General features: G+C 40.3%; 2 protein-coding genes across 2 annotated transcripts in view; both read right to left on the bottom strand.

The window, feature by feature from the left end:
• The window catches only part of LOC138698634 (zinc finger protein 479-like), a 33,181-nt gene extending 31,696 nt beyond the window's left edge, over nt 1-1,485 (bottom strand). The window contains exon 1 of the mRNA XM_069824746.1: nt 506-1,485. The gene's annotated coding sequence lies outside the window, so the exon portion shown is untranslated. The remainder of the gene's footprint in view (nt 1-505) is intronic.
• A 428-nt stretch (nt 1,486-1,913) lies between these two features.
• On the bottom strand, nt 1,914-26,447 carry LOC138698632 (zinc finger protein 26-like). Its single transcript, XM_069824740.1, has 5 exons — nt 26,233-26,447; nt 24,665-24,759; nt 21,770-21,907; nt 20,446-20,516; nt 1,914-12,625 (listed from the first exon to the last, which is right to left on the bottom strand). Exons 2-5 carry the CDS (start codon nt 24,755-24,757, stop codon nt 10,984-10,986), a joined length of 1,944 nt encoding a protein of 647 aa, XP_069680841.1. The 5' UTR covers nt 24,758-24,759; nt 26,233-26,447; the 3' UTR covers nt 1,914-10,983.
• Between the last annotated feature and the right edge of the window lie 547 nt (nt 26,448-26,994).

Raw genomic sequence — 26,994 nt, 5'->3', positions numbered from 1 at the left:
CGACAAGATTAAACCAGTACCGGTACCAAACTAACTGGGTCATTCCATGCAAAAAAGTATGCTTTTGAACCATGATGTCTCAAAAGTTAAAAATATTGTAGTAGGTTATTTTGTATGTTCTAAATATGAATTTCACGCAATATTATATTTATATCCTTCATAGTTTGGTAGCAATTAGCATTTAAAATATTGGTTTAGCAAAGAACATGATTTCATTCATTCAAGTTTTCTTACGTGTATAAGAAGATGGAAAAGTGATTTCAATGCAATTCGAATGAGGAGAGCCTTGTTTATAAATTCCCTCAAAATGTATAATGCTTTAAGTAGTTACCCGCCATAAAATAACTCTAAAAATATAGAACACAAAACGCAATTTATTTTTACAGACGAAAAAAAAAAAAAAAAAAAAACATGTGTTTAATTCTTTAGAGTATATTAATTCCACTGTGAAAATTTCAGAATGGTGACTTAAATATCATGTCAGCTTATAATAAAAATAACTCACCGGAACAAAGGAGCTCAGCAGGTAGGCTCTCCCATCGTTCAGAATGTTGCACTATCAAGGTCAGGGAGACGGACGTTTGAGATTATTCATCGTTTTGAAGTCTTGTGAATGCTGCGACCGCCACACGTAGCAAGCGATTTTCAACTGTTTGAACAAAAATTAATAATTTTATTAATTTAATTATTCATAGGTTTTATGAGATAACGTCATAAAACTTGAGAGATGGATTAAGAATAAGATTTTCTTCAATACGAATGAAATTCGCATGAATTTAAATTGGTGCATTCGAATATAAAACTATTTTTTTTTTTTCAATGAGGTGTTTTTATGAGCATCTCTTAATATTATTCGAAGTAGTCTTTAAGGTATTAAAACATGGGTGTTCAGGTTTACAATGGCATCTCTTTAGTTTCGATGACACTTCATATAGAGTGTCTAGAATATTTCAAATTATGGATAGCATGTAACTGCCACCCATTTTTCAGTCATCCGTATGACTAAAATATTAATGATATGGCGGTCATACTTTGCAGTTTAATTTATTTTCATAATAACATTATTATATTAAAAGTAAAAAAAAAAAAAAAATGACATTACTGGCATATTTTTAAAATTTTGTATGGAATGTCCCAACTGGCACACAATTAGATACATCGAAGCTCAAAATGGGGTAACACATATAACATAGCTCTGACAGTAAAGTTAGCGAATGAAAGTGAAAATAGATAAGTATAAATTTAAATATTCAAAAACTGAAATAAGTAAATCAAATAATAAACCAAGTAATATCTAAATAAATGAGAAAATAATAATCCAATCTCACGAAATCTTTAGCCAAAATCACACGGCTAGACTTACAAGGAGAGGACACACTCTGTATATCACCGAATTAAATCAGATTTTATGACATGAAAGTACAAGACACACTGTTTAAAGTCATACCTGGTATGGGTGGGCAATGACCCCTCGTTTTGGAAATATTGGCTATTGTTTATGACATACTTCCGTTATGTGCCTAATAATAATAATAATAATAATAATAATAATAATAATAATAATAATAATAATAATAATGATTTATTTAACCTGGCAGAGTTAAGGCCATACAGCCTTCTCTAACACTCAACCAGGAGTAAAAACTGCGTTACAAAAACACTACAAATTTACAAAGTACGTAGGGAAGCATTAGACTGTGTAATGATGTAGCTGATGTGGTTGGATGCTGAGTTGTCATCCAGGCACCCGGAGTTCGAATCCTAAAGCCTTCTCATTTTTTAAAGCTTGATATTATTATTATTATTATTATTATTATTATTGTTATTATTATTATTATCATCATCATCATTATTATTATTATTATTACTATTATTATTATTATTATTATTATTATTATTTTAATTCACTTTCACTTGTCAGTTCCTATATTCAAAGCCATGATGAAATATGCGTGGTATGCATCAAAATTGATAAACGAACGAGAAGTGTTTGTGAATGTGAAGGATATCTGTTTCGCAGCAGAAGTGCGGAAAAATGTGTGTGACTGTGGACGACCTTCTTTCATTTGCTGTGCAGGAAATATGTGTATTTTGTATGTTTTTATGACATAATAATGAATCGGGTACAAAATGAAATGGAATAGCTGCTATAGAAATAGAACAGACACCAGTGACACATCTTACCTTCCTACGTGAGCAGTATTTCATTGTTTATCTTTACAATACAATGTTAGTTAATTAGTAATTTGTTTAAAACATGATGAAGCATTCAATACATTGAGAAATGTGATATAGGTACCATATGTAAATAGGTAACTGTGATCACAATATTAATCATTATTAAAAAAAATATATAGGATCAGTTAAGATTCGAACTCAGGTTGCCTGGATAACAACTCAGCATCCAACCATATGGGCTACGCTGTTACACAGGCTAATGCTTCCCTATTAGGCACCTAACGGAAGTATGTCATAAACAATAGCCAATATTTTCAAAACGAGGGGTCATTGGCCACCCATACCAGGTATGACTTTAAACAGTACGTCTTGTACTTTCATCTCACACAATCTTATTCCATTCGGTGATAAACAGAGCGTGTCCTCTCCTTGTTAGTGGATGAAGATGTTCCAACACACGACGACCGCTTCCGACCTTCCTTTGGCCAATGTTCACGTCCCAAGGACCGCACTCAATGCGTCAATCGTCTTGAGCCTCACTCAAACTAACTGCTCCTCTGGGGTACCTCTCGCTGACTGTCCATGTCTACTCAACCCTGAGCCGGTCTCTCTCTGACTGCCCATATCGACTCTCTCCAGAGCCGCTCTCTTTCTCTCTGACTGCCAGCGACTTCCACCTCTCACCCCGAGCACGGTCAGCAAAAACCGCCAACCAGGTAACAGAAAAATTTGAAATGAACACCAATGAGAATACAGAAACCAATAAACAAGCAATGATCTCGCTTTACACATAGATATAAAAAAAATGAGAGAGAAAATGGAGTTTAAGAGAGAGACATCTATTAGGAAAAGGGGAAAACGAAGGAAACCAGGTATGGTGGATAAATAAAAAGAAAAATCGAAAATAAGGAAAAAGGGTGCAAAGAAATAATCAGCACAATACTTAATGAAGTTCCTTGTTTATCAAGAGTCCACACCCGCTTCAGGAACTTAAGGGAAGACATAGGTGAAATTACTAAATCTTACAGTTTTCAATTTATTGAGCTGAAATTTTTATCACATGCTACTTTCATATGTCAGTTACAAGAATTGTATTCCAATGGATACCATCCCATTGTGGAATCCTGGGAAATGAGAATGCGGATGCTTTAGCAAAGAAGGGCAGCACTGCTACTTACAGACCTGTTACTAAATCTACGTATTACTCTGTGAAAAGATTTATTAAATCTACATACTTCAGACTTCAACAAACAAAATTTGATAACACAATCTCAAGGGAAAAAATGGAACTCTTTGCATCATAATCCACAGTTAATTCCCGATTTACCACAAAAATCGTCTGTAGCTGCATTTAGATTGGCAACAGGCCATGATTGTTTGGCCAAACACCTGCATAGAATTGGAATATATCAGTCCCCTAACTGCCCATTATGCAACTCAAACCAAGAAATGGATTTGGTACACCTCAAAATCTGTGCTTCAGTGGCTGGCCATGATAATATCTTTGAAAAATATTGGAGTGCAAGAGGTCAAATGACTTTATTGTCAAACGTCTGGCATTAGAAAACAACAACAACATATGTCAGTTACATTGTGCAAAATCTCTTTTATCTATATATCATTTTAATGTACCGAAGTACATATATTTTCATGCAGATATTCTGCGTCATCATACGATGAAAGAGTAATGGAATGGTATCCGGTGTGGCTTAGTGGATAAAGCATCAGCACGTAAAGCTGAAAACCCGGGTTCAAATCCCGGTGCCGGAGAGAATTTTTCTCCGTTCCATTACCCTTTCATCCTCTTTTATCTAGCTTTGATGGTTTTGGAGATATTGTAATTTTAATCAATTTAATTAATTAATATATAAATGGTTCTATACGTCGAAAATTAAAGAAAATCACGTCGAAGAAAATTCCTGCCATTTATTTTATCTTAATAAGAAAATGTGTCACATAATTTTATTCTGGTGTCCTTGGTATTTGAGAATCGCATTTTTGTCAAAATTTCACCTATGCCTTCTGAAGCTTACAGCAGCACTGAGAACTAAATATTATTGAAAACACTTTTAACATTGAATTACATTAAAGGAAAAAGTAGTAGTGGCAACTGTCCATTATTAGTGTAGATCATGTCATCCTCCCCATTATTTTATACTTGTAACATTTACCTCATAGTTTACAGTAAAACAACTAGCTATGTCATAGTAGAATACACTGAAGTGATAAATGTGTGGTACATCCCTCAAAATGAATGTTTGATTACAATACCACCCTCCTTAGGACCACAAAAGTAGCACATAGCTGCAGAAATGGCACACTCCTCCTGTAGAGGTCGAAAATCGAAAAAGAGAGAATTTGGAGGACAAATTTAAAAGGTACGCAAAACGCGTCCTTGCAAGGGATTAGGGGCTGTAAAAACTAAATATGTGAGCTCCAAGCCTGTTGGCCACTAATCTCACTCCAGTTTACGCTGCTCCACTGAAGGAGTTCTAGAAAATTTTGAAGGGAAAAGCCAAAAATGGACGTAACCTCTTAGGTACCACATACGCGGGGGGACGGAAATGTGATCAAGTGATCACAGGACGGGACGAGATGGAGTTGGCTGGTGTAAATCTGCACATTGAAATGAACTGTGTCATATCGCAGTGCAGGAAGAGTCGAGAAGACTCGTTTGTTTGCCGTTAGGATGACAGGTGTTATCTTCCACATTGAAAGGGGCTTAGCCATTTCGCAGTGCAAGTGGAGTCGTGAAGATTCTGTCATCTGTTGTTCGATGACAAGGCAGGTGAAGGCCGCCAGAAGAAACGCCGTGAATTATGAATCTGCAATTTGAGGGGTTCCCTGTCCTTTCAAATTGCGACTAAATGAGTGACCTCGCACATTTAATAGGCAATTTATAGGTTCTGAACTAGGGCATTACGTCGTTTGCTAGAAAGAGGGAATATATATGGGGAAGGGCATATAGGTCCGTGGCCCATTTCTTTTAGGGCTCATCCCGACATTTGTCCTATGCCTTAGGAAAACCACGGAATACCTTAAGCAGGATGAGTTGTCTCATATAAGAGACTAGCCAATTTGGCTATTAGGTAGGAAGTGATTGATTGTCATGAGCCTTATTGAATCATCTCAATTTAGAGACCAGCCATTTGGCTTTATAGTGACTCAGTTAATAAGAGAGGGGAGAGATGTAATTATTAATTAATTTAGAGTAATTAAGGCGGTTCATGGGGATATGATTGCAGGTCCGTGGCCCATTTCTTTTAGGGCTCATCCCGACATTTGTCTTAGCGTCTTAGGAAAACTACGGAAAAACCTTAGGCAGGATGAGAAAGATGTTTCGATTCTGTGGAGGTGAAATCATTACTGGGAATATATAAATATAGAGAATATGTAGGAAAACACTCACGTGTATCTAGTTTTAATGTATTATATATTTGTTTTTGTTAAAATTTGAGGCACCATTTACTTTCTGAATGGAAAGAAAATGTACCTACTGATTGTAGTGAAATATCTTACTTCATTAACATGAAGGAAACCATGTAGTGTTTTTAATGAAATATTATGTCATGTGTGAAGTTAAAAGTTCAATTAAAATAAAAATTATAATGTAACTGATTCCTTCCATGTATTTTACTTATATATTTCATACATGCAGTGATGAAGGTCTGAAGCCCTACAGTGTTGTTGCCTATAGAATACCTATATGTCTGTGATTGAGTTAATATTAAGCCTAAATTGAATTCGAATAATGTCTATATGGATAAGGAAAATGCTTAACATAGGTATAAATAGTTATTTTACTGTTTCTACATCTTTTAATACTGAATCGAATTTTGCATGGCCAGATAGCGTAAAAGGATCACTGTGCGATGTAACAATGATAGTCACCCAGAAATATGGTTTATGGAAGCTGTTTACAATCAGTGTCATACAGCAACATTGAAGCTATATACTGCATCTTCATGTGAAGCGTGGACGGTTGGAATGCTTTGAGTCATCAGACAAGCTCCGAATAAAAACTGTGTAACTCTTTAAAAATTATTTCTTGTAACGTTTAACTTCTTTAATATATTTATAGGATAAAGGAGGATTGATTCTGAAGTAAATTGTATTACATCAAATATGAAAATATATTGTTCTTATGCAATCATTTTCAGAACCTGAAATTTGTGTTAAATGTGAATTTTACGTTAACTCGAGATCACACAAAATCGAGTTTTACTGTAATTTCATAGTTTTTCATTAGGTCCATTACTTTTTCAATGATGCTTTTTTGGGTCTCTAGCTTGCTAGACACGACACTCCTTGTCACTACTTTATTTCAGGGAGGAGGGAGAGCTAGGAAGGAAGGGGTGAGGGCAAAAAATGATTTATTTATTGAACACACTGTGTACAATTTATGTGATGTTTATGTATATATCTAATTATAAATACAATTCAAATGAAGTTCCTATGTCAGCAGTACAATGTGTGTGGCACGCTTCTATGTGTAACTGTGAAAGTGTGCGGGGAGTGTGAGAGAGCGAATGTTTAATGAATTTGACAAGACTTTGAATAATAATTATTAACAATACTCTTCGGATCCTAATATTGTATGTTACAGTGATGTCATTCAGCCAAATTCACAAACCGCTTGTTAAATTTGTCATAGTTCGTAGAATGGATTGTTAAATATTTTAAATTTAAATAATTAAAATTAAAGAAAGTAAATGGACTCTCGACTACATAATACACTATTGAAGCAGATTAATAAGATACTTCGTTTTCCCTTTTAATACTTCTCGTACAATTTCTTATTGACTTTTAATTAAATAAATTATTTTTCCATTAATAGTGGTTATTGACGGTGCTGAATGCATTATTGGTCACTGAGCCGGTAGCATATGTGTGAATGTAATTCACAGACAGCAATCAGTGTAGTGCAATGAAGCAATAAAGCATCAGATCAAGTTTCTTAGTAGGGGTGGTAGTGGTACAAAAGTAAAATAGATGATATCTGTGATGGTTAATGAAAAGTTAAATTGACAAATGTTTAGTACATCAATGCTGCTTCTTAGGAACACCATCTTCTATTTTTGTGATGAGAAAATACTCCTTCTTTTACAGAAAGACTCACTTCTGTCACTCTGTAGAAACGCTGTATTGTATTTTCCCGGATAAATCACATAATATGGCATTGTTACAAAGTGACGATGATGTTTTGAGTATTTAATGTTTAATTAACTTGATGTAACAGTAGAGGATATAAGTTTATGTGCAGATGAATCTTCCTATGCTTCAAATAGTATGTCAGTGTGGTCAGATATTTAAAGTTCGTTGGTGTTGTGAATATTCTGTACTCCACTTCTTTGCGATGCATGTCAGCATTTGTGAGTTTTTAAATTACTCTACACATAATTATGCAATAGCATGTTACATTGTAATTTCACTTTACTTGCAGCAGCTTATTATTACGTTATTTAGTATTTTTGATATTGAAATTAAGAAATTTGCGGTGATTTGAATACTTTCAATAGCATAAGAAAGCACAGGTGTCAGTTTACTTCACATGGTCTTGTGGACTTCTGTGCAAAATTTCAGAGATTGGAGAAAAACTGCATTCATTAGAGCATTTTGAATGTTGCAAAATGCTGTAAATGGGAAAATCGAGAAAACAAGTCCAAAGTACAGCATATTTACAAATGGTTTTTAAGGAACCCGCAGGTTCATTGCCGCACTCACACAAGCCCGCCATCGGTCCCTATCCTGAGCAAGATTAATCCAGTCTCTATCATCATATCCCACCTCCCTCAAATCAATTTTAATATTATTATCCCAACTACGTATCGGCCTCCCTAAAGGTATTTTTCCCTCCATATCCCAAGTAATAGTTTACATGTATTTCTGGATTCACCATACGTGCTAAATGCCCTGTCCATCTCAAACGTCTGGATTTAAAGTTTCTAATTATATAAGGTGCATGCAGTTGTGCGTCAAAGTGCAGCATGTGTATGAGATATATATCGATATTCTTGCTATACAGGTCTGTCACACCACAATTTTCTGCTCCATAACAGCGCGAAATATTAACTGAATTAAAAGTAAAGTTAATTAGAATGAAAAACAAAGTCTGTCAGGATGATAGCTAAATGTCAATTTAAAGGGTGCAGTTCCACGCACGTACTGGTGCATTTACATAGTCATAGGGCCAAAATAAACACAGATTTAGAAGACAAACATTATTATATGTTCTGTAGATAAAAACAAAATTTCCATTTTTTAATGTTTTTTTCGTTATTTTCACTGATCCATGTCCTTAATATTACACGGCCGTGAAAGAGACAAGGAACTTCAAATAAATTAACAATGTTGAATAGTAACTTTTCCAACACTTCGGGTGTCTAAAGAAATAAAAGTCCAGGTTCATGAACCGATAGTATTCCCAAAATCACATTAGTCACATACCTTCCACACTATCAGCATTTCGTGTATCAACACATATTTTATTATTACCAACAGTTGACCATATGAAATCCATAGTTCTTTCGTAATAAGTAAGCAAATAATGGGCATGCATTGTTATTGCAGTTGGCAATTTTCTACAAATATTCTTTTTTTATGAAGTGTTTGAAATGATCGTTCTGAAGTTTAGAGAAAGGAAAATTTGCTATCATCAAAATCAGACACAATTCATAATAAAAGTTGAGGAATCCGCACTCGAGCCACAAAACAATAATTGTTAGGTTGTACACTGACATTAACAACTTTTCCCTTACATTTTTACTGTACGTTGTTTTTTGACTATACCATGCAGGCTTTGCTTAATGGTAAGTTTTAGTTGCCATGGTAATATTTTACACTGCATAGGTACAATCAGCAGTGGCGTGGCGTCAATGTAAGCTAAAAAGCTCAGCTTCCCCAGTTAATAATATCATAATAAACCTGCAGTTTATGAACAAAATTATTTATTAATTTTAATAGAGTTTATATTTATGCGTTAAATATTGTGATGCAGCAGTAAACAAGAAGCCTGCACACACCAGCTTCCAAGCAGACTGGTTTCTTTCACTCATTCTTCTCTATAACGCACCCCGCAGATTTTCCATCCCTTTCTAACTAAACTACCCTGGTCACAAGGCTCGCAAGAAGCTAGGTTTATATTGAAAAAAGTTTAGTTTCCAAGTTATCCCTTTCGTCAGTTGTGTTCAGTTGAATTGTTAGCGTGCATTGTGGCTGATACAATAAATAATGAGTGAAATAACAGTTCCTGACACCAATTTACTTGAATTTTTTTGGGATTATTTTACGACGCTGTATCAACATCTAGGTTATTTAGCGTCTGAATAAAATGAAGGTGATAATGCCGGTGAAATGAGTCCGGGGTCCAGCACCGAAAGTTACCCAGCATTTGCTCATGTTGGGTTGAGGGAAAACCCCGGAAAAAACATCAACCAGGTAACCTACAGTATGTGTAAACAGTGATATCATATTTTACTACGGGCCACCGGCGTGGCTCAGTCGTTAAGGCGCTTGCCTGCCGGTCTGGAGTTGCGTTCGGGCGCGGGTTCGATCCCCGCTTGGGCTGATTACCTGGTTGGGTTTTTTCCGAGGTTTTCCCCAACCGTAATGTGAATGCAAGGTAATCTATGGCGAATCCTCGGGTTCATCTTGCCAAATACCATATCGCTATCACCAATCTCATCGACGCTAAATAACCTAGTAGTTGATACAGCGTCGTTAAATAATCAACTAAAATAAAATAAAAATAAAAATATTTTACTACGTACCATTTGAGGTCATGCCTTATTGGTGTTACTTACGAGGTTCCAACCAATATTCGACTGCTGACTTGACATTGACTATTATTTATCTTAAGACTATATTTTTGTATATGAAAGACACCTTGAGTTAGCTTCCCCTGCTCAAAATTTCATGCTACGCCACTGACAATCAGGACATAGTTAAAAATGCAAGGAAAAAGGTTTTGATGTCACTTCAGATGTTGAATGTGTTTTTTTTGTGTTGCAATGTTTTTGTAAATCATGACAGTCTCTCACTGTTACACTTGTCTTACACACTTCACAATTATTCGTTCTTCCTTAGCTGAAAAATATTCTTCTGCGATCTCCGCTACAAGCACATCCAATGTTTCACTCCTGATTGGCGGCATTTTGATACACCTTCACAGTACTGAGGCTAAAAGACAACTGAACTGTATTCCTTATATACGGTAGGGGACAGAAAGACAATAAATACAAACTTAAAATATTATGTCATATCGTCGCCCTCGGTAGCGTAGTTGGTATAGCGCTATCCTTCTATGCTCGAGGTTGTGGGTTCGATCCCAGCAGAGGTCGATGGCATTTAAGTGTGTTTAAAATGCGACAGCCTCATGTCCGTAGATTTACTGGCATATAAAAGAAATGCGGGACAAAATTCCGGCACATTGGCGACGTTGATATAACCGCTGCAGTTGCGAACGTCGTTAAATAAACCATAATTTACTATTCTTTAGTATGTCATAACAACTCAATCAGAAGTCGGTCAACAAACAACTTATGTCAATGTTGAATGGAGACGATTGTACTGCACTGACGTAGCAGAGGATAACAAGCTATAGCTAGTGTACCTCGTAACCTAGCAAATGTTCTCATGTCCAAAACTTCCAGGCCTGATTATCAAAGACAATTCAGAAAGTACGATAAAGAAATCTTATCACGAACAAACCGAAGTGTTCAGTTCACAGGCTCCCAATACGCGCCAAAAAATAATATATCTTACATCACCTTACTGCTAAAGATTGTAGAATATAAAAAAAAAAAGTCACGTGGTTTGTGGATGATGTTTGCGTTTATGTACTCTGAGACTTTGTTTGCTTTTAAAGTTACACCCACATTCCTCACAGCTGAACGGTCTCTCGCCGGTGTGTGAGCGTATATGATATTCCAAAGAATCTTTTGTAGTGAACTCACTAGGACAAAGGTTGCATTTGAAAGGTTTCACTCCAGTGTGACTTTTCAAGTGTTTCCTTAGTGTTTTAGAATTTGCCAAACCTTTGCCACAAATGAAACATTTCAAAGTTTGCCTTGGAGAATGCAACAGCATGTGTACTTTCAGACTGTGAGGTGTCTGTAAATTCTCGAAACATATATCACATGTAGTTTTTGGCTTTTGTTTGCATTTATGTACTCTGAGTTTATCTCTGCTCTTAAAATTACACCCACACTCCTCACATCGGAACGGTCTCTCGCCAGTGTGTGAGCGTATATGAATTTCCAAGGAAGCTTTTGCAGTGTACTCACGATGACAAACGTCGCACTTGTAAGGTTTCTCGCCAGTGTGTGTTTTCAAGTGCTTCTTTAGTGTGTTAGAATTTGCCAAACTTTTGCCGCAAATGCTACATTTCAAAGTTTTCCCTGGCGAATGCGACTGCATGTGTACTTTCAGACTCTCTGGTGTCGCTAAATCCTCAAAACAAATACCACATGAGGTTTGTGGCCTTTCTGAGCATTTATGTCGTCCAAGTAATTGTCTGCTTTTGAAGTTACGCCCACATTCCTCACATCCGAACGGTCTCTCGCCCGTGTGTGAGCGTATATGATACTCCAAAGAATCTTTTGAACCGAACTCACGAAGACAAAGGTTGCACTTGTACGGCTTCACTCCAGTGTGTGTTCTAAAGTGCCTCCATAGTGAGCTATAATTTGCCAAATCTTTGCCACAAAAGCTACATTTAAAAACCTTCATTGTAGCATGCCACTCCTTGTGAGCTCTCAGACTCTCTGGTGTTGATAAATTCTCGAAACAAATATGACATTCGGTTTGTGGCTTTTGTTTGCATTTATGTAGTTTGAGAAGTGGTTTGTTTTTAAAGTTACGCCCACAGTCCTCACATCTGAACGGTCTCTCGCCAGTATGTGAGCGTATATGATAGTCCAAAGAATCTTTTGTAGTGAACTCACGAGGACAAAGGTTGCACTTGTAAGGTTTCACTCCAGTGTGTCTTTTTAAGTGTTTGTTTAGCGAGTTAGCACTTGCCAAACCTTTGCCACAAATACTACATTGAAAATCTTCCCTGGTAGAATGCCACTCCAAGTGTACTTTCAGACTGTCTGGCGTGGGTAATTTCTTGAAACAAATGTCACATTTGAAAGATTGTTTGTGTGCATAGCGCATGTGAGATTTGAGATCTGGAGAAATAGAGAAGTATTTCCCGCAAATCTCACATCTCAATGGATTGTCACCTGTATGTAAACGCAGATGAGATTTCAGAAAGGATCTGAATTTATATCGTACCGAACAAAATTGGCATTTGAAGGGTTTGTCTTCTGTACGTGAGAGCTTGTGATCTGTCTGACTAGCTGTCAGCTGCTGAAGCCCCAGATCGCCGCTTTGTGACATTCCTTCACTCAGAGTTTCATTGTCCAGGACATCTCCAGTGCTCGCATCACATGGTCCAGTGAACCTGCAGTTTCAAAATCTGATGTCACATAGTTTTACAAAGTATTTTCGTCATCTATGTTGGTGATAGAACCAACAATCACTCTCATATAATTACAGAATGGCTAATTAAAGATTCTCTATGTGGTGGTGAGAAAAAAAAATATTGTGACAGCGACGTGAGATTCGAACTCACGACCAGCGTCCCGCAAGAGAGCAGACCGCGCGTGAGCCGACGCGGGCTTCACGGAGCACTTTGGGATGGAGCGCGGCGGAGAGAAGGGGAAAGGGCCTACGTGGCGAGGGAGTTTGCGCGCGCATCTTCTGCTTGCCTAGAGAGGACGAGAAATCCGTCGAAGTGGAAGAATCGCGAATTCGAACTTTCGAGGCTACGTCGCTGTGGTTATAAATTACGGACGCGAAGGAACGAGAGCAGTTTTTCAGTTGATTAGTCAGCCAGTCAGTGAGAAAGCCAGAGCAAGCAAGCCAGTCTTGTGTACCGGAGTTCGGCTCGAGTGTGCGTCCGCAACTGCGTCAGCATCCGGGGCCTGAGTTCGAGTGCAGTGGACCGCAGTTGGAGGGACCTGAGTTCGAGTACAGTGAACTGTCTCTGAAGGTCTGTGGTTCGAGATACTGTGAACTCGAGTGACTGAGCTAGAAGAACCGTGAACTGAGAGCTGGCTGTTCTGATCTGTAAATAGTGCTTTGTAAATATTAGTTAAGATTAATAGTTCATTGTTGTTCGTAATAGTCCAAGTAAATTGTCATTGTCGTCAGTGGAGTGCTATAACGAATACTGTGTTGAGTGAAAATCCAATTGTTGACGAGAGCGTTTAAGGTGAATTGTAGAAAGGAATTATTGTTGTGACGAATAAATTACATTGTTGTTACTAATAAAATTTACATTGGTGTCAGAAGTGGGATATTATCGACAATGGAGAACGTACAGCAGATCCTGCAAGCCATCGCGGAAATGAAAGCTGAAATGAAAATGGACATAAGTGACGTAAAAGCTGAAATGAAAAAGGACATAAGTGACGTAAAAGAAGAAATGAAAGACAACATGAATGACATGAACAGGCACATCAGTGAGGTTAAGAACGACATAAGTGATGTGAAAACGGAGATGAAAAGTGACATAAGTGAAGTGAAAACGGAGATGAAAAGTGACATAAGTGAAGTGAAAGGCGACATAAGCAGAGTGAAAGGCGATAAAGCGGAGTGAAAGACAACGTCACTACGCAAATTGAAAACGTTTGGGCCCACGTAGATGGAATTGTCGCCATCGTGAAAGACGAACTTTAGGCCGATTTGGATAAACTGAACCAGAATTTTACAACTATAATCGAGACAGTAGCCGAGTTGAGACAGGATGTAGACCATTTCGACGGAAAAATCCGCGATCTCGAGCGTCGTCAAAAGCAGACGAGTGAGGTGATGGAAAAACACGCTGAGGAAAACAAGCACATACTCGCGTTAATGGACCAACATGCTGTAGAAAACAAACACATCCTCGCGTTGGTGGATCGCCAGGCTAGAGAACAGAAACAAATAATTGCCGAGGAAGCTCAACGGGCCGTGGAAAGATCGACGACAGAATTGAGGACCTCATGTAGTGGCCATGTGGAACCATCGCCCTCAGCCAGACATTGCAACGTCAAGACGCCGAAGTTCGACGGTACGTCGTCTTGGGCGATATTCCGTCGCCAGTTCGAGGCCATCGCAGGGCACAATGGGTGGACGCCAGCGGAGAATACCACTCAGCTGCTGGCCGCGCTTCAGGGACAGGCGTCGGAGATTCTTCACAGCGTTCCAGAAGATGGGACAGCCGCTGAGATAATGGCGGCCCTGGAGGGACGTTATGGTGACCATCAACTTGCGGCAGCATTCAGGACCCAACTAAAAACGAGGGTCCAACAGTCAGGCGAGTCCCTGCAAGAATTCGCGATGGCGGTGGAACAACTTGCCCATAAGGCTCTCAGGGGCCTGCCTACTGACTTCATCGCTGGAGAGGCGGCCTACACCTTCGGCAGCGGAGTTCGAGACCCGTAAATAAGACAACAGCTACTTTTGGCAGAGCATCGCACCATCAACGCAGCTCTGGCGGCGGCCCTCAGGATGGAGGCAGCCAAGTTGACGGCGAACGTCTCGGCATCGCACCGGATTAGGAGCGTCGCGGCGGCCGACGTCGAGGAGCGTCAACCGAAATCACCAGAGCGACGAAGACGAGGAGTGCCTACCTGCTGGTCCTGCGGCGAACATGGGCACTTGAGGAGGGACTGTGACCGATCTGGTCACAAACAGGAAAACTAAAAGGGGCCGATGCGACGAGGGGCACGTCGGCGCCGTCATCACCATCCCCTCGGCTGATCTTGAAGACGGTTAACAGAAGATGCGACGATGGGCTGATTGCTGACGGATGGATAAGAGGCCGCCCATGCAGAGTACTGGTAGACACCGGGGCGTCGCTCACCATCGCCAGACCGGAAGTCGTGCGTGGCCTACCTGGGAGGACGCCGCTGCGCCGATATGAGCTATGAGCTACGTACTGCCTCAGGCGAGAGCCTGCCCATCCAGAAAGAGGTTTTCCTGGATTTGACCTTGGGAAAGAGGAGACTGGAGATGTGGGTGTTCGTCGCCAACATCACTGAAGACGTCATCCTGGGACTCGACGCCATGCGGATCTTCGATGCAACGGTGGACGTCAGGCGCCGTATCCTCCGTTTTGGTCAGGATGAAGTGTTCCTGAGGGACGTCGAAGACCAACCCATGGCCAGCAGACTCACCTTGGAGAATCATGTGACAATCCCGGCAGGCTGCGAGATGGTGGTGACGGCAAGACTGGACGGACAACCTAAGAGAAACCTGCTCCTCGATTCGCAAACAACTCCGATAGATGGGGTTTATGTGGCCAGATCCCTACTCCCGAATCAGAAGGTGGTACCGGTGAGGGTCTTAAATGTCATCAATCGGGACAAGGAGGTGCCTAGTGGAACTGTACTAGGTAGCGTCGTGCCGGTGGTGTCTGTGACGTCTCTGGCAGAGAACGAGGAGTGTCACCGACCACGTCCAGACCTAGACCCATCGCTGAATGAGCTGGCTCGAGAATTGCCAGCGAATTTAAGCAAACGAGAAAGAAGACAAGTCCACAATCTACTGACAGAATTTCAAGACGTATTCAGTCTGTCTGAAAACGACTACGGGAGAACGGAGAAAGTTCAGCACCGCATCGACACCGGAAATGCTCGCCCAATCAGACAACCTCCTCGACGCGTCCCTCTAGCTAAACAGAGGGAGATTGACAGCCAACTGGAAGGCATGAAAGCAAGAGGAGTCATCGAGGAATCCGACAGCCCTTGGTCATCACCTGTGGTGCTGGTGAAGAAGAAGAATGGGGACCTGCGTTTCTGCGTGGACTACAGAAGACTGAATGATGTCACCAGGAAAGACTGCTTTCCCCTCCCACGAATTGACGACACCTTGGACACCTTGGCCGGAGCAGAGTGGTTCTCGACGTTGGATCTCAAGTCAGGATAGTGGCAGGTGGCGCTACATCCTGACGACAAGGAGAAAACGGCAATCTCTACACGCCAAGGACTATGGCAGTTCACCGTTATGCCGTTCGGCCTCTGCAACGCCCCGGCTACATTCCAGAGACTATTGGAGTCCGTAATGAGAGGCCTGACATAAGACACCTGTTTGCTGTACCTTGATGACGTCATCGTGGTCGGCAAGACATTCAGCGAACAACTGTCGAACTTGAGGAAAGTGTTCGAGAGACTGCGACAAGCCAGACTGAAGTTGAACCCGAAGAAATGTCATCTATTCCAGAAGAAGGTCAGCTACCTGGGGCACGTAGTAGGAACCAACGGAGTGTCCACGGAAACGGAGAAGCTACAAGCCGTCAGAGGATGGCCGAGACCGAGGGACAAGGAGGAGTTGCGCCGCTTTCTCGGCCTCTGCACTTATTACAGAAGATTCGTAGCTGGGTACGCCAACATCGCTAAGCCTCTAACCCAGCTGACCGAGGAGAAACGACAATTCCAGTGGACAGACGAGGCGGAGTCATCCTTCCAGTTGCTGAAAGAGGCGCTCTGCACTGCTCCTGTACTGGGATATCCCATCCCTGGAAGGAAGTTCACACTTGACACGGACGCTAGCAACGTAGGCATCGGCGGAGTACTCTCTCGGGAACAGGACGGGCAAGAGAGGGTGATTGCCTACTTCAGCCGAACACTGTCCAAGGCTGAGAGAAACTACTGTGTGACGCGTAGAGAACTTCTTGCCATTGTGGAAGCCCTGAAGCATTTCCACAAATATTTGTATGGCCAGGAATTCCATCTGAGGACAGACCATTCTGCACTCACCTGGCTATTGGGCTTCAAGAATCTGGAGGGGCAGACCGCCCGTTGGGTTCAACGTGTGCAGGAGTACAACTTCACCTCTGAACACCGACAAGGGAAGAAACATTCCAACGCTGATGCCCTATCACGACGTCCGTGCCCAGATGGCTGCAAACACTGCCTGAAAGTAGAAGAGCGGGATGGCGCCCACGCAGTCCGAGCCCAGGATGGGATAACGCCGCCATAAGGAGGGAGCAGCTGGAGGACCTAAACATTGGACAGCTACTACGTGATGTGGAGTCCGGCCAGAGACCAGTATGGGCCGATATCGCCAACCGTAGCACCACTTACAAGAGCTAATGGGCCCAGTGGGAATCCTTCACTGTCAAGGACGGTATCCTGAAGAGGATTTGGGAGTCGGCCGATGGAAGGACCCGCATAGAACAACTTGTCCTGCCCAGGAGCAAGGTGAAGGAAGTAGTGCTGGAGGAGACTCATGCTGGAGTGACTGGAGGCCACCTGGGAGCCAACAAGACGCTGGACAAGTTAAGACAGAGGTTCTATTGGTTGCATCAGAGAACCGACACGCTACAATGGTGCCGAAGATGCGACACCTGTGCAGCCAGTCGGGGACCAAGGACACGCAGCAGGGGAGCCATGCAGCAGTACAACGTGGGAGCTCCTTTTCAGAGGATCGCCATCGACGTTGCTGGACCGTTCCCGGTCATGGATCGCGGCAACCGCTACCTGCTAGTCGCCATGGATTACTTCACAAAATGGTCAGAAGTGTACGCGATTCCCAACCAAGAGGCTTCAACAGTGGCCGACGCGCTGCTTGACAACTTCATCTGCAGATTCGGGGTGCCCCGGGAATTGCATAGCGATCAGGGGCGCAACTTCGAATCCAACCTGATGGGAGAATTGCTCGAGCGTCTGGGGGTGCATAAAACCTGGACCACTCCCCTCCACCCACAGTCCGAAGGTATGGTGGAACGCTACATCAAAACCTTGGAAGAGCATCTGCGGAAGGTGGTGTCCAACCATCAACGAGTCTGGGATGCCAGAGTCCCACTGTTCCTCTTGGCCTACAGAGCTTCGGTCCACGATACAACAGGGATGACACCGGCAAACATGGTCTTCGGGAGAGAGCTGCGCCTGCCCTGTGATCTGCTGTTTGGCACGCCACCCAGTGCCGACCAGCCAGCGACTGACTATGTGGTAGAACTCACCGAGAAGTTGAATGGAGTTCACCAACTGGCCAGAGAGCACCTCAAGATGGCCAGCGACAGGATGAAAGTGCGCTACGAGAGATTAGCCAACTCTGCAGGATTCCAGGAGGGCGACCTGGTGTGGCTGTATCGACCTACAACGACCAAAGGGAAATCACCAAAGCTGCAGCGTGCCTGGGATGGACCCCGCGTGGTGACCCGGATCAACGACGTGGTGTACCGCATCCAGCGACAACCTCGAGGGAAGATGATGGTGGTGCATCTGGACCGATTAGCAGCCTACCAAGGGACTGCCCGGGACGAGCAGCCCTAAAGAGGGAGCAATGTGACAGCGACGTGAGATTCGAACTCACGACCAGCGTCCCGCAAGAGAGCAGACCGCGCGTGAGCCGACGCGGGCTTCACGGAGTACTTTGGGATGGCGCGCGGCGGAGAGAAGGGGAAAGGGCCTACGTGGCGAGGGAGTTTGCGCGCGCATCTTCTGCTTGCCTAGAGAGGCCGAGAAATCCGTCGAAGTGGAAGAATCGCGAATTCGAACTTTCGAGGCTACGTCGCTGTGGTTATAAATTACGGACGCGAAGGAACGAGAGCAGTCTTTCAGTTGATTAGTCAGCCAGTCAGTGAGAAAGCCAGAGCAAGCAAGCCAGTCTTGTGTACCGGAGTTCGGCTCGAGTGTGCGTCCGCAACTGCGTCAGCATCCGGGGCCTGAGTTCGAGTGCAGTGGACCGCAGTTGGAGGGACCTGAGTTCGAGTGCAGTGGACCGCAGTTGGAGGGACCTGAGTTCGAGTACAGTGAACTGTCTCTGAAGGTCTGTGGTTCGAGATACTGTGAACTCGAGTGACTGAGCTAGAAGAACTGTGAACTGAGAACTGACAGTTCTGATTTGTAAATAGTGCTTTGTAAATATTAGTTAAGATTAATAGTTCATTGTTGTTCGTAATAGTCCAAGTAAATTGTCATTGCCGTCGGTGGAGTGCTATAACCAATACTGTGTTGAGTGAAAATCCAATTGTTGACGAGAGCGTTAAGGTGAATTGTAGAAAGGAATTATTGTTGTGACGAATAAATTACATTGTTGTTACTAATAAAATTTACAATATATATAATTACGGAGAGTGATAAGGAGTAAAAGAATGACATCGACAGATTTAAGGTGGAATTTTTTTACGCATGACCTCTGTATACCTCAGTGTGAGACAGTGCAGTTAAATATTCTCACTACATTTACTTCACGTAGAAATACCAAAGCAATGAATTTAACATCTATAGGTTGTAATTTAAATTTACTTCTAGTAAAAGAACTCGGACAATTATAAACAGAAATCATGCCCGAAGGAGTAAAGAGTCGTGCTCAGGGAGGTACTCAACACACTTAACACAAAACAATGATAAACATAACTATATGAAACAAAGTGGGTTTAAAACTTAAGGTTCAATTAACGAGAAAAATATAATTTTAATTTTTATAATTTAACTTATACAAATATATAAACACACATTACACAATTAGATATTCGTAAAAAATTGTATTCCTAACCGTATTTTTTAAATATCTGACACTAAAATTTTGTAAAAATATTAATATTACATTCAAACACAAAAGAAAAGGACATAAAATTATGCTCAGCGAGATGGCTCTGCGATAATGCACTGGGGTCGCATTTAGGAGGTCTCTGGGTTCGATCCCTGCTGCCAACCAATCTTGTCGAGATTTACTGAATATAGAAATCATTTTCAGTTAAATAGAAGTAAATGCCAGTTTGGATCCCAATTACCTGGCAATAATATACAGTACAACTGCAACAAGTATTTCTAACAGTAAGCTATACACAGTGGTGACATTACCTACCACCTTGGAGTTAAAATGATTATAATAAATAACCACAGATAAAACAAATGAATGACGTGAAGAAGAGGATTAATGGAGAGAAGTGAATGAAAGACATGGCACAGCAGAATAATGCAGAGGAAGATATGTAATCGATGAAGTAATGAAGTGACAATATTCAATTGTTACTTTTATACCACGATCACTATGTTGTATGAGGAATATTCAGTCAGCTGTCTGACTAATTTAGAACAATTGAACAAATAAAGTTCTCTAATGGCAAGTGTGGATGAATAAGAAGTGCTGAAACAGTGGAGAAAACATTCAGCAACAAAATATATTTTCTTCCCTCATCTTAACAATGAACACAAATTAATGTACGTCTCACTTAATTATTAATATGTTATTAAACGAATCAGAGACAATAAGACCAGCTGCACTCACTTGTCAGGCAAGATTGCATTATCCTCTGTTGCTAAGTCCAGGTTCTTCTCGTCCATATCCCATGAATATTCCTGGAAAAGAACAGTACATATATACAAGAAAGATGTTACATTACAGCTCTTGAGGGTTAAAATCTGAGTTCCAGTCCTGTAGAGTCTTCATGAGTTTATGGAGGACAGCTCTGATGAGCTGTATTTCCGATCTGCTATTTCTCCAGTACTATTATTTCTCGTGAAATTGTTATAGCGATAGAGAGGCTATTAAAATGTTCTACTGCCATATAAGACACTCCTGTTTTAACAGCATGATAAACTTGCCAAGAGAGTACAAAAGTTGTTTTTTACGCGTTGGTATGAAATGTTCAATTAGTTACGAAGTCTTCACGATTACATATGAGGAAGTACGTGAGTGAAAGCCATACTGACAAGCCATAGGCATTGTAGTTTTTTGAAAATAGTCCTACACGATTCCCTAGATTTGGCACCTACTAGTATTCATATACTCACTTTTGTGGTAGGAATATACTGTTACTATCTGTGTAATTTTTCCACAATATTATTCCAAAACTCATAACCTATTGAGAGGAAGTAAGCATAGTATATTGTTTTTAAGGTATTGATGTTTACTATCTCTTGCATAGATATAATAGCAAAACATACTGAATTTAGTTTGAGGGTAATTTCTTTAATAAGATTTTTCCAATTTAACACATTATCGATTAGTAAGCCAAGGAATTTGGTTGTTGTTTCTATTAGAGACCTGTTATTAATTATTGTGTTTGACATATGGGATGTAGAATTTTGACAGGATTTAAATTGGATTATGCTGGATTTGTTACAATTTAATACTAATTTATTGTATGAGAATCAATCACATGATTAAAACTTTATGAAGAAAGTGGCCTACTGTATAAAAAATACTGGTGCATGCTGACGGAGCCGCATATTTACAAAGATGTGGGACAAGTCACTGTTGCCAACAGTCGTCATTATCATCATCACCGTCCTAACAAGTATTGGGCCTAATGGCCAATTATGGTCTGAAGTCATCTTTTTAAAGGAATGCCTAGTGTTCCTGGGTAGCTCAGTCGGTATAGCATTAGAGCGCTCAGCCATAGGTCCCAGGTTCAGTAACTGGACTGGGAACAAATTTTCCCTTGAAATTACTCAGATCAGCTTCACAGGGAGCTTTACTTGAAAGGCGGACTTGCAAAAGGAATGAACATCAATGCAGAGAATACAGCCAATCCGTCAGTCTGCATACCAGTGATGAACGAAACAAGACTTCTGGAAGATACTTGGCACAATCAATGAACTGCACTTACCTCAGGCTCACTCTTCACAACAGGAAATGTAATTGGCACTGGCATTTCCTCAAAGCACAAACTAGAAGCTGGACCACAGCCGGGATCCACCAATTCGACTTTTCTCTCATCTGTGTCGTGATCTAACATGTTGTCCACCTGCAGAACATGCGCATATCACAAATACTGGATCATTTCTCGTTAGTTACAGGTTGATGATTTCAATGATTCTGAATCTGAATACTAACACTTACAGCATCGGTGATAAACATCGAACAAACACAACAGTAATGGTTACAGCACTTAAACCAACACTGGAAGGATACATTTCAGAACACGAATTCCTTCCTTTCCCTCATCCTCCGAAATTCCAACCTTGTAAACACAAAATAAATTACTTCCAATCTTGTGAACACAAATTAAATTACTGGCACTGAAAGGTCCTTTTCATAAGCATGATGGTGTGCATTAGACAAACGCAGACAAATCTGTTCCCTTTAGAATATCAAGATATAATTGTCAGTGAGGAATCCGTTTGCTAAAATATTTAGTTTTCGTACAGATCAGAATGCTGCAAGACATTCCATTCGCTTGCATGGCTTCTCTCGTGCCTAACATGGTCGAGCATACCGCGCTCGTAATGAACATGTTTAGATCTAGTTGGTTTATCTTATAGTCACGCTCAAGGCTACCTTAACATCGGTCTCCCATTTAGTCAACCGAATTAAAATGAAACGGTTTCTGGTGGTGACATTTAGTGAAATTGGTTCGAACCGAACAGAAGTCTGTTGCAGTTTAAAACTGATCGCATAACAGCTGTAGGACAATTATGTGAAGAGATTGTAATTTAAAATTGATCTCATTACAGCTGTAGGACAATTGTGTGAAGAGGTTGTAATTTAAAATTGATCGCATAAGAGCTGTAAGACAATTATGTGAAGAGTTTGTAGTTTAAAATTGATCACATAACAGCTGTAGGACAATTGTGTGAAGAGATTGTAATTTAAAATTGATCACATAACAGCTTTAGGACAATTATGTGAAGAGGTTGTAATTTGAAATTGATCGCATAACAGCTGTGAGACAATTATGTGAAGAGTTTGTAGTTTAAAATTGATCACATAACAGCTGTAGGACAATTGTGTGAAGAGTTTGTAATTTAAAATTGATCACACAGCTTTAGGACAATTATGTGAAGAGGTTGTAATTTAAAATTGATCGCATAACAGCTGTAGGACAATTGTGTGAAGAGTTTGTAATTTAAAATTGATCATAAAACAGCTGTAGGACAATTATGTGAAGAGGTTGTAAATTAAAATTGATCGCATAACAGATTGAGTATAACTATGGGAAGAGGTTCCAGATTAAAATTGATCGCATAACACCTTTAGGACAATTATGTGAAGAGGGAATTTAAAATTAATCACATAACATCTCTTGGACAATTATGTGAAGAGTTTGTAGTTTAAAATTGATCACATAACAACTTTAGGACAATTATGTGAAGAGGTGGGAAAAGAAGAAATAAACACGCGAAATACCCAAAACACAATAATATAGTATTTATGTGTGTTGTCATACAATAGTAGTCCACACCTGCGGAGCAGTAGTTAGCACTCCTGGCCGCGAAACCAGGTGGCCGGGGTTCGGGGCAAGTTACCTCGATAAGGTTTTTCTGGTCCTTACCCTCAACCCTATACGAGCAAAGGCTAGGTAACTTTGGGTGCTGGACCCCAGACTCATTCCACCGGCACTATCACCTTCATTTCATTCAGACCCTAAATAACCTGAGATGTTGATAAACCGTAGCAAAATAACCTAAAATAAAAAAAATTATAGGATTGTAGATAACTCTGGACACGAATTTAATTTGCCCTTGTTCATTGTTCATACAGCGCGTCTTCACCATGATGTCGGCTATGACTGACCGGCCGCGTGCTCTGTGGAAGGCAGAGCTTCTGCCACATGACGCAGATAGTCAAGATCATCCCCATTCATATCAACACTACGACGTCTATAAATAAAACAGTTTATCTGTAACCTGGCCTCTGGCAGTATTCGTTTTGCTGAGATGGAGAACAGATCGTTGCGTCATGGTAAAAAGATATTCATTAAGGGAATGTATTTAATATACAACAAGTACATGAACAACAGAAAATCGTGTGCTTCAACGAGGTGAATATTCAAACTAAATTTCCTGACAGGCCACTACCCTCTGTAAAAACAATAATAAGGTTATTTAATAGATTCAATGAAACAAGTTCTATAAATGACAGAAAAAGACGACAAAAATGCCGTGATATTACAGAGGAAAAAATGGATGAAATTGGTGTGGCATTAGAGCGCAGCCCAGGCAAGTCTCTGAGACGTTTAGCAATTAAGAACTGAGTATGGATATGTATGAAACGAGCGCAAGCGGGGAACAGATGTCCACATTGACCTTGCTACGCCATAAGAACCTACAGAGATAACATTGATATGAAATTAGGCATTGAAAAACGAGATGACAAATTGAATTTATTTGAATATTATTTACAATTAACGCTAATTATTATAGTAACAGAACATAACCTTCTGCGACTGTATTGGATTTCCAGCCTCCGTGACTTTTCGCTAATTCTCTTTCGATTGCATATCCAAGAATAATCGATACTTGCGATTTTATAACGGTAGAAAGCTGACCTGTCATTGGCTGAACAGTTGTAACCTGAGTCGTCATTGGCTGAAAGACCTGACCTTTAATGAGTAGGTGTACTTTAATGACATGCATTAAAGTTCTGCTACCAGGTGTATAATTACTACATTTCGGCATGCTCGAGCATAAAAGCTTTAAATAGATAGCTGTTGAGTCTGGTTAGTTTTGAAATAAAAGACCTGTATAAGACACATATCAACTATAAATGACTTTTCATTTACCTCTGGTAAAAGCTCCTCCTCTGTCTCCATATCGTCACCTATTCCTACAGCCACTGAGTTGACCTCGGATTCCATCTTGATCACATCCATCATAACTGAAAGGATAGAGAGAGATTGACAACCATCTGCGGAATGAGAAATGCTGAGAATTGTATCGTATCTTTTATAACAAATATTTATATACTGCTACTATTTGAAAACCAGGATTAAGCCAATTATCTGATATAAACCATGAACAACATTTGTGCCTCCAGTTATGACGTATATGTCAATCTCAGACCAACATGCTTCGCTCCAATTTTCTTTTTATACATTTATTCCAATCTCTCCTAAAGGAGAATTTCGTCTATGATATTATGTTGAGAATGTCTTTTAACAGAGCATTATGTCTTCTATCAGCAATGACGTGCATTCAGTTATCGAGATGGAAATCACAAGAGAGATTTGGTGGGAATTAAATTTTCAGTTCTTTACGGTATTCTTCTTTTACTTGTTTTTATTTCAGTTTGTATATCTATACAAGCATAGATGTTTTGATTAATGTAGAAAAGTGATATTTACATGTTTTCTAACTCATTAATGCCTTGATTGCTAATAAATGAAGTTTATTAAAGTAGTAATGTCTATAAATAGTATATTACTTACTTACGGTTTCTAAGGAACCAGGAGGTTCATTGCCGCTCTCACATAAGCCCGCTTTCGGTCCCTATCCTGAGCAAGATTAATCCGGTCTCTACAATAATATCCCACCTCCCTCAAATACATTTTAATATTACCTTCTCATCTATGTCTCGGCCTCCCCAAAGGTCTCTTTCTCTCCTACCTTCAAAGAAACTTATATATGCATTTCTGCATTCGCCCATACGTGCTAAATGCCCAGCCCATCTCAAACGTCTGGATTTAATGTTTCTAATTATGTCAGGTGAAGAATACAATGCGTGCAGTTCTGCAATGTGTAACTTTCTTCATTCTCCTGTAACTTCATCCCTCTTAGCTCTAAATAGTTTCCTAAGCACTTTATTCCAAATAGCCCTAAATATATTCCTAAGTACCTTATTCTCAAACATCCTTAATCTCTCTTCCTCTCTCAAAGTGAAAGTCTAAATTTCACATGCATATAGAACAACCGGTAATATATGAATGTTTAATAAATTCTAACTTTCAGGTTTTTTGACACCAAACTAGATGATAAAAGCTTCTGAACCGAATATTAACACGCATTTCCCATATTTATTCTACATTTAATTTCCTCCCGAGTGTCATTTATATTTCACACTGTTGCTCCAAAATATTTGAAAATTTTCACCTCTTCCACCCTTTATATTTCCATGTCGTACAATATTCTGGACACGAGACATAATCACAGTCTTTGTCATTTTGGGATTCACTTCCAAATCTCTCTTTAGTTGCTGCAAGTAAAATTCCCGTGTTCTCCCTAATAGTTTGTGGAGTTTGTCCTAACATATTCACGTCATCCGCATAGACAAGAAGCTTATTCACTCACGTACGTAAATACCCTGACCAAGCGTGTGAAGACTTTAAATAATGTGATGGATCCCAATACTTACCCCTGGTTCAGTAACAAACAAACCTCAAAGGTAAACTTTTATATTTAGGCTTTTGGGTCAGGAATATCGTAAAATATATCCCTCACTGTGCGACGTCTAGTTTAGTTCTGATCTTAGCCTCGCAACTATAAGTACTGTAAAGCATAATACCGCAAATTACGATAATACGCCAACATCTTAAATTCGTCAATGACTTCGTTGAAACCGTTCCATTCTTTTTCAGATGGATTTTATCATCAAGACAGCCGTGATCACCAGGGTTGCCAGATACAGAAATTGGAAACGCCGTACGGAAATGTCATACATTCCTCCAACGAGCTCGTGCTCGTTGCATTCCTCAGCTTACTAATGTATATAATACTAGTTCACCGCTGTATAGTAATGGTTAGCATGTCTGACTCTGAAACAAGCAGGCAGGGGTTCAAATCCTGGTCGAGACAAGTTACCTGGTTGTTGGGGTTGTTTTAGGGGTTTTCCCTGAACCCATGAAGACCAAATGCTAGGCAACTTCCGGCGCTGGAGACATTTCGCTGGCTCTATCACCGTGATATCAATGACACCAGATAAGCATCGCAGTTCGTAAAGAATCGTAAAATAAACTTATACTTATAGAGGTTATATCTACCAGTAAATTTCCGTTCTAATATTAAGAATAACTGGATAATTCTTGATCTTGTCATCCCCGTAACACGTGCACGATGCCGCTTGGTTAGAAACACCTTTGTTAAATTTAAAGTCAGCAGGAATTTTATTTTTGGCGAC

Source organism: Periplaneta americana, chromosome 4, assembly GCF_040183065.1.
Source record: "Periplaneta americana isolate PAMFEO1 chromosome 4, P.americana_PAMFEO1_priV1, whole genome shotgun sequence".
NCBI lineage: Eukaryota > Metazoa > Arthropoda > Insecta > Blattodea > Blattidae > Periplaneta > Periplaneta americana.
The sequence above is the reverse complement of the archived record's forward strand: the minus strand, read 5'-3'. Positions and strand labels throughout refer to the sequence as shown.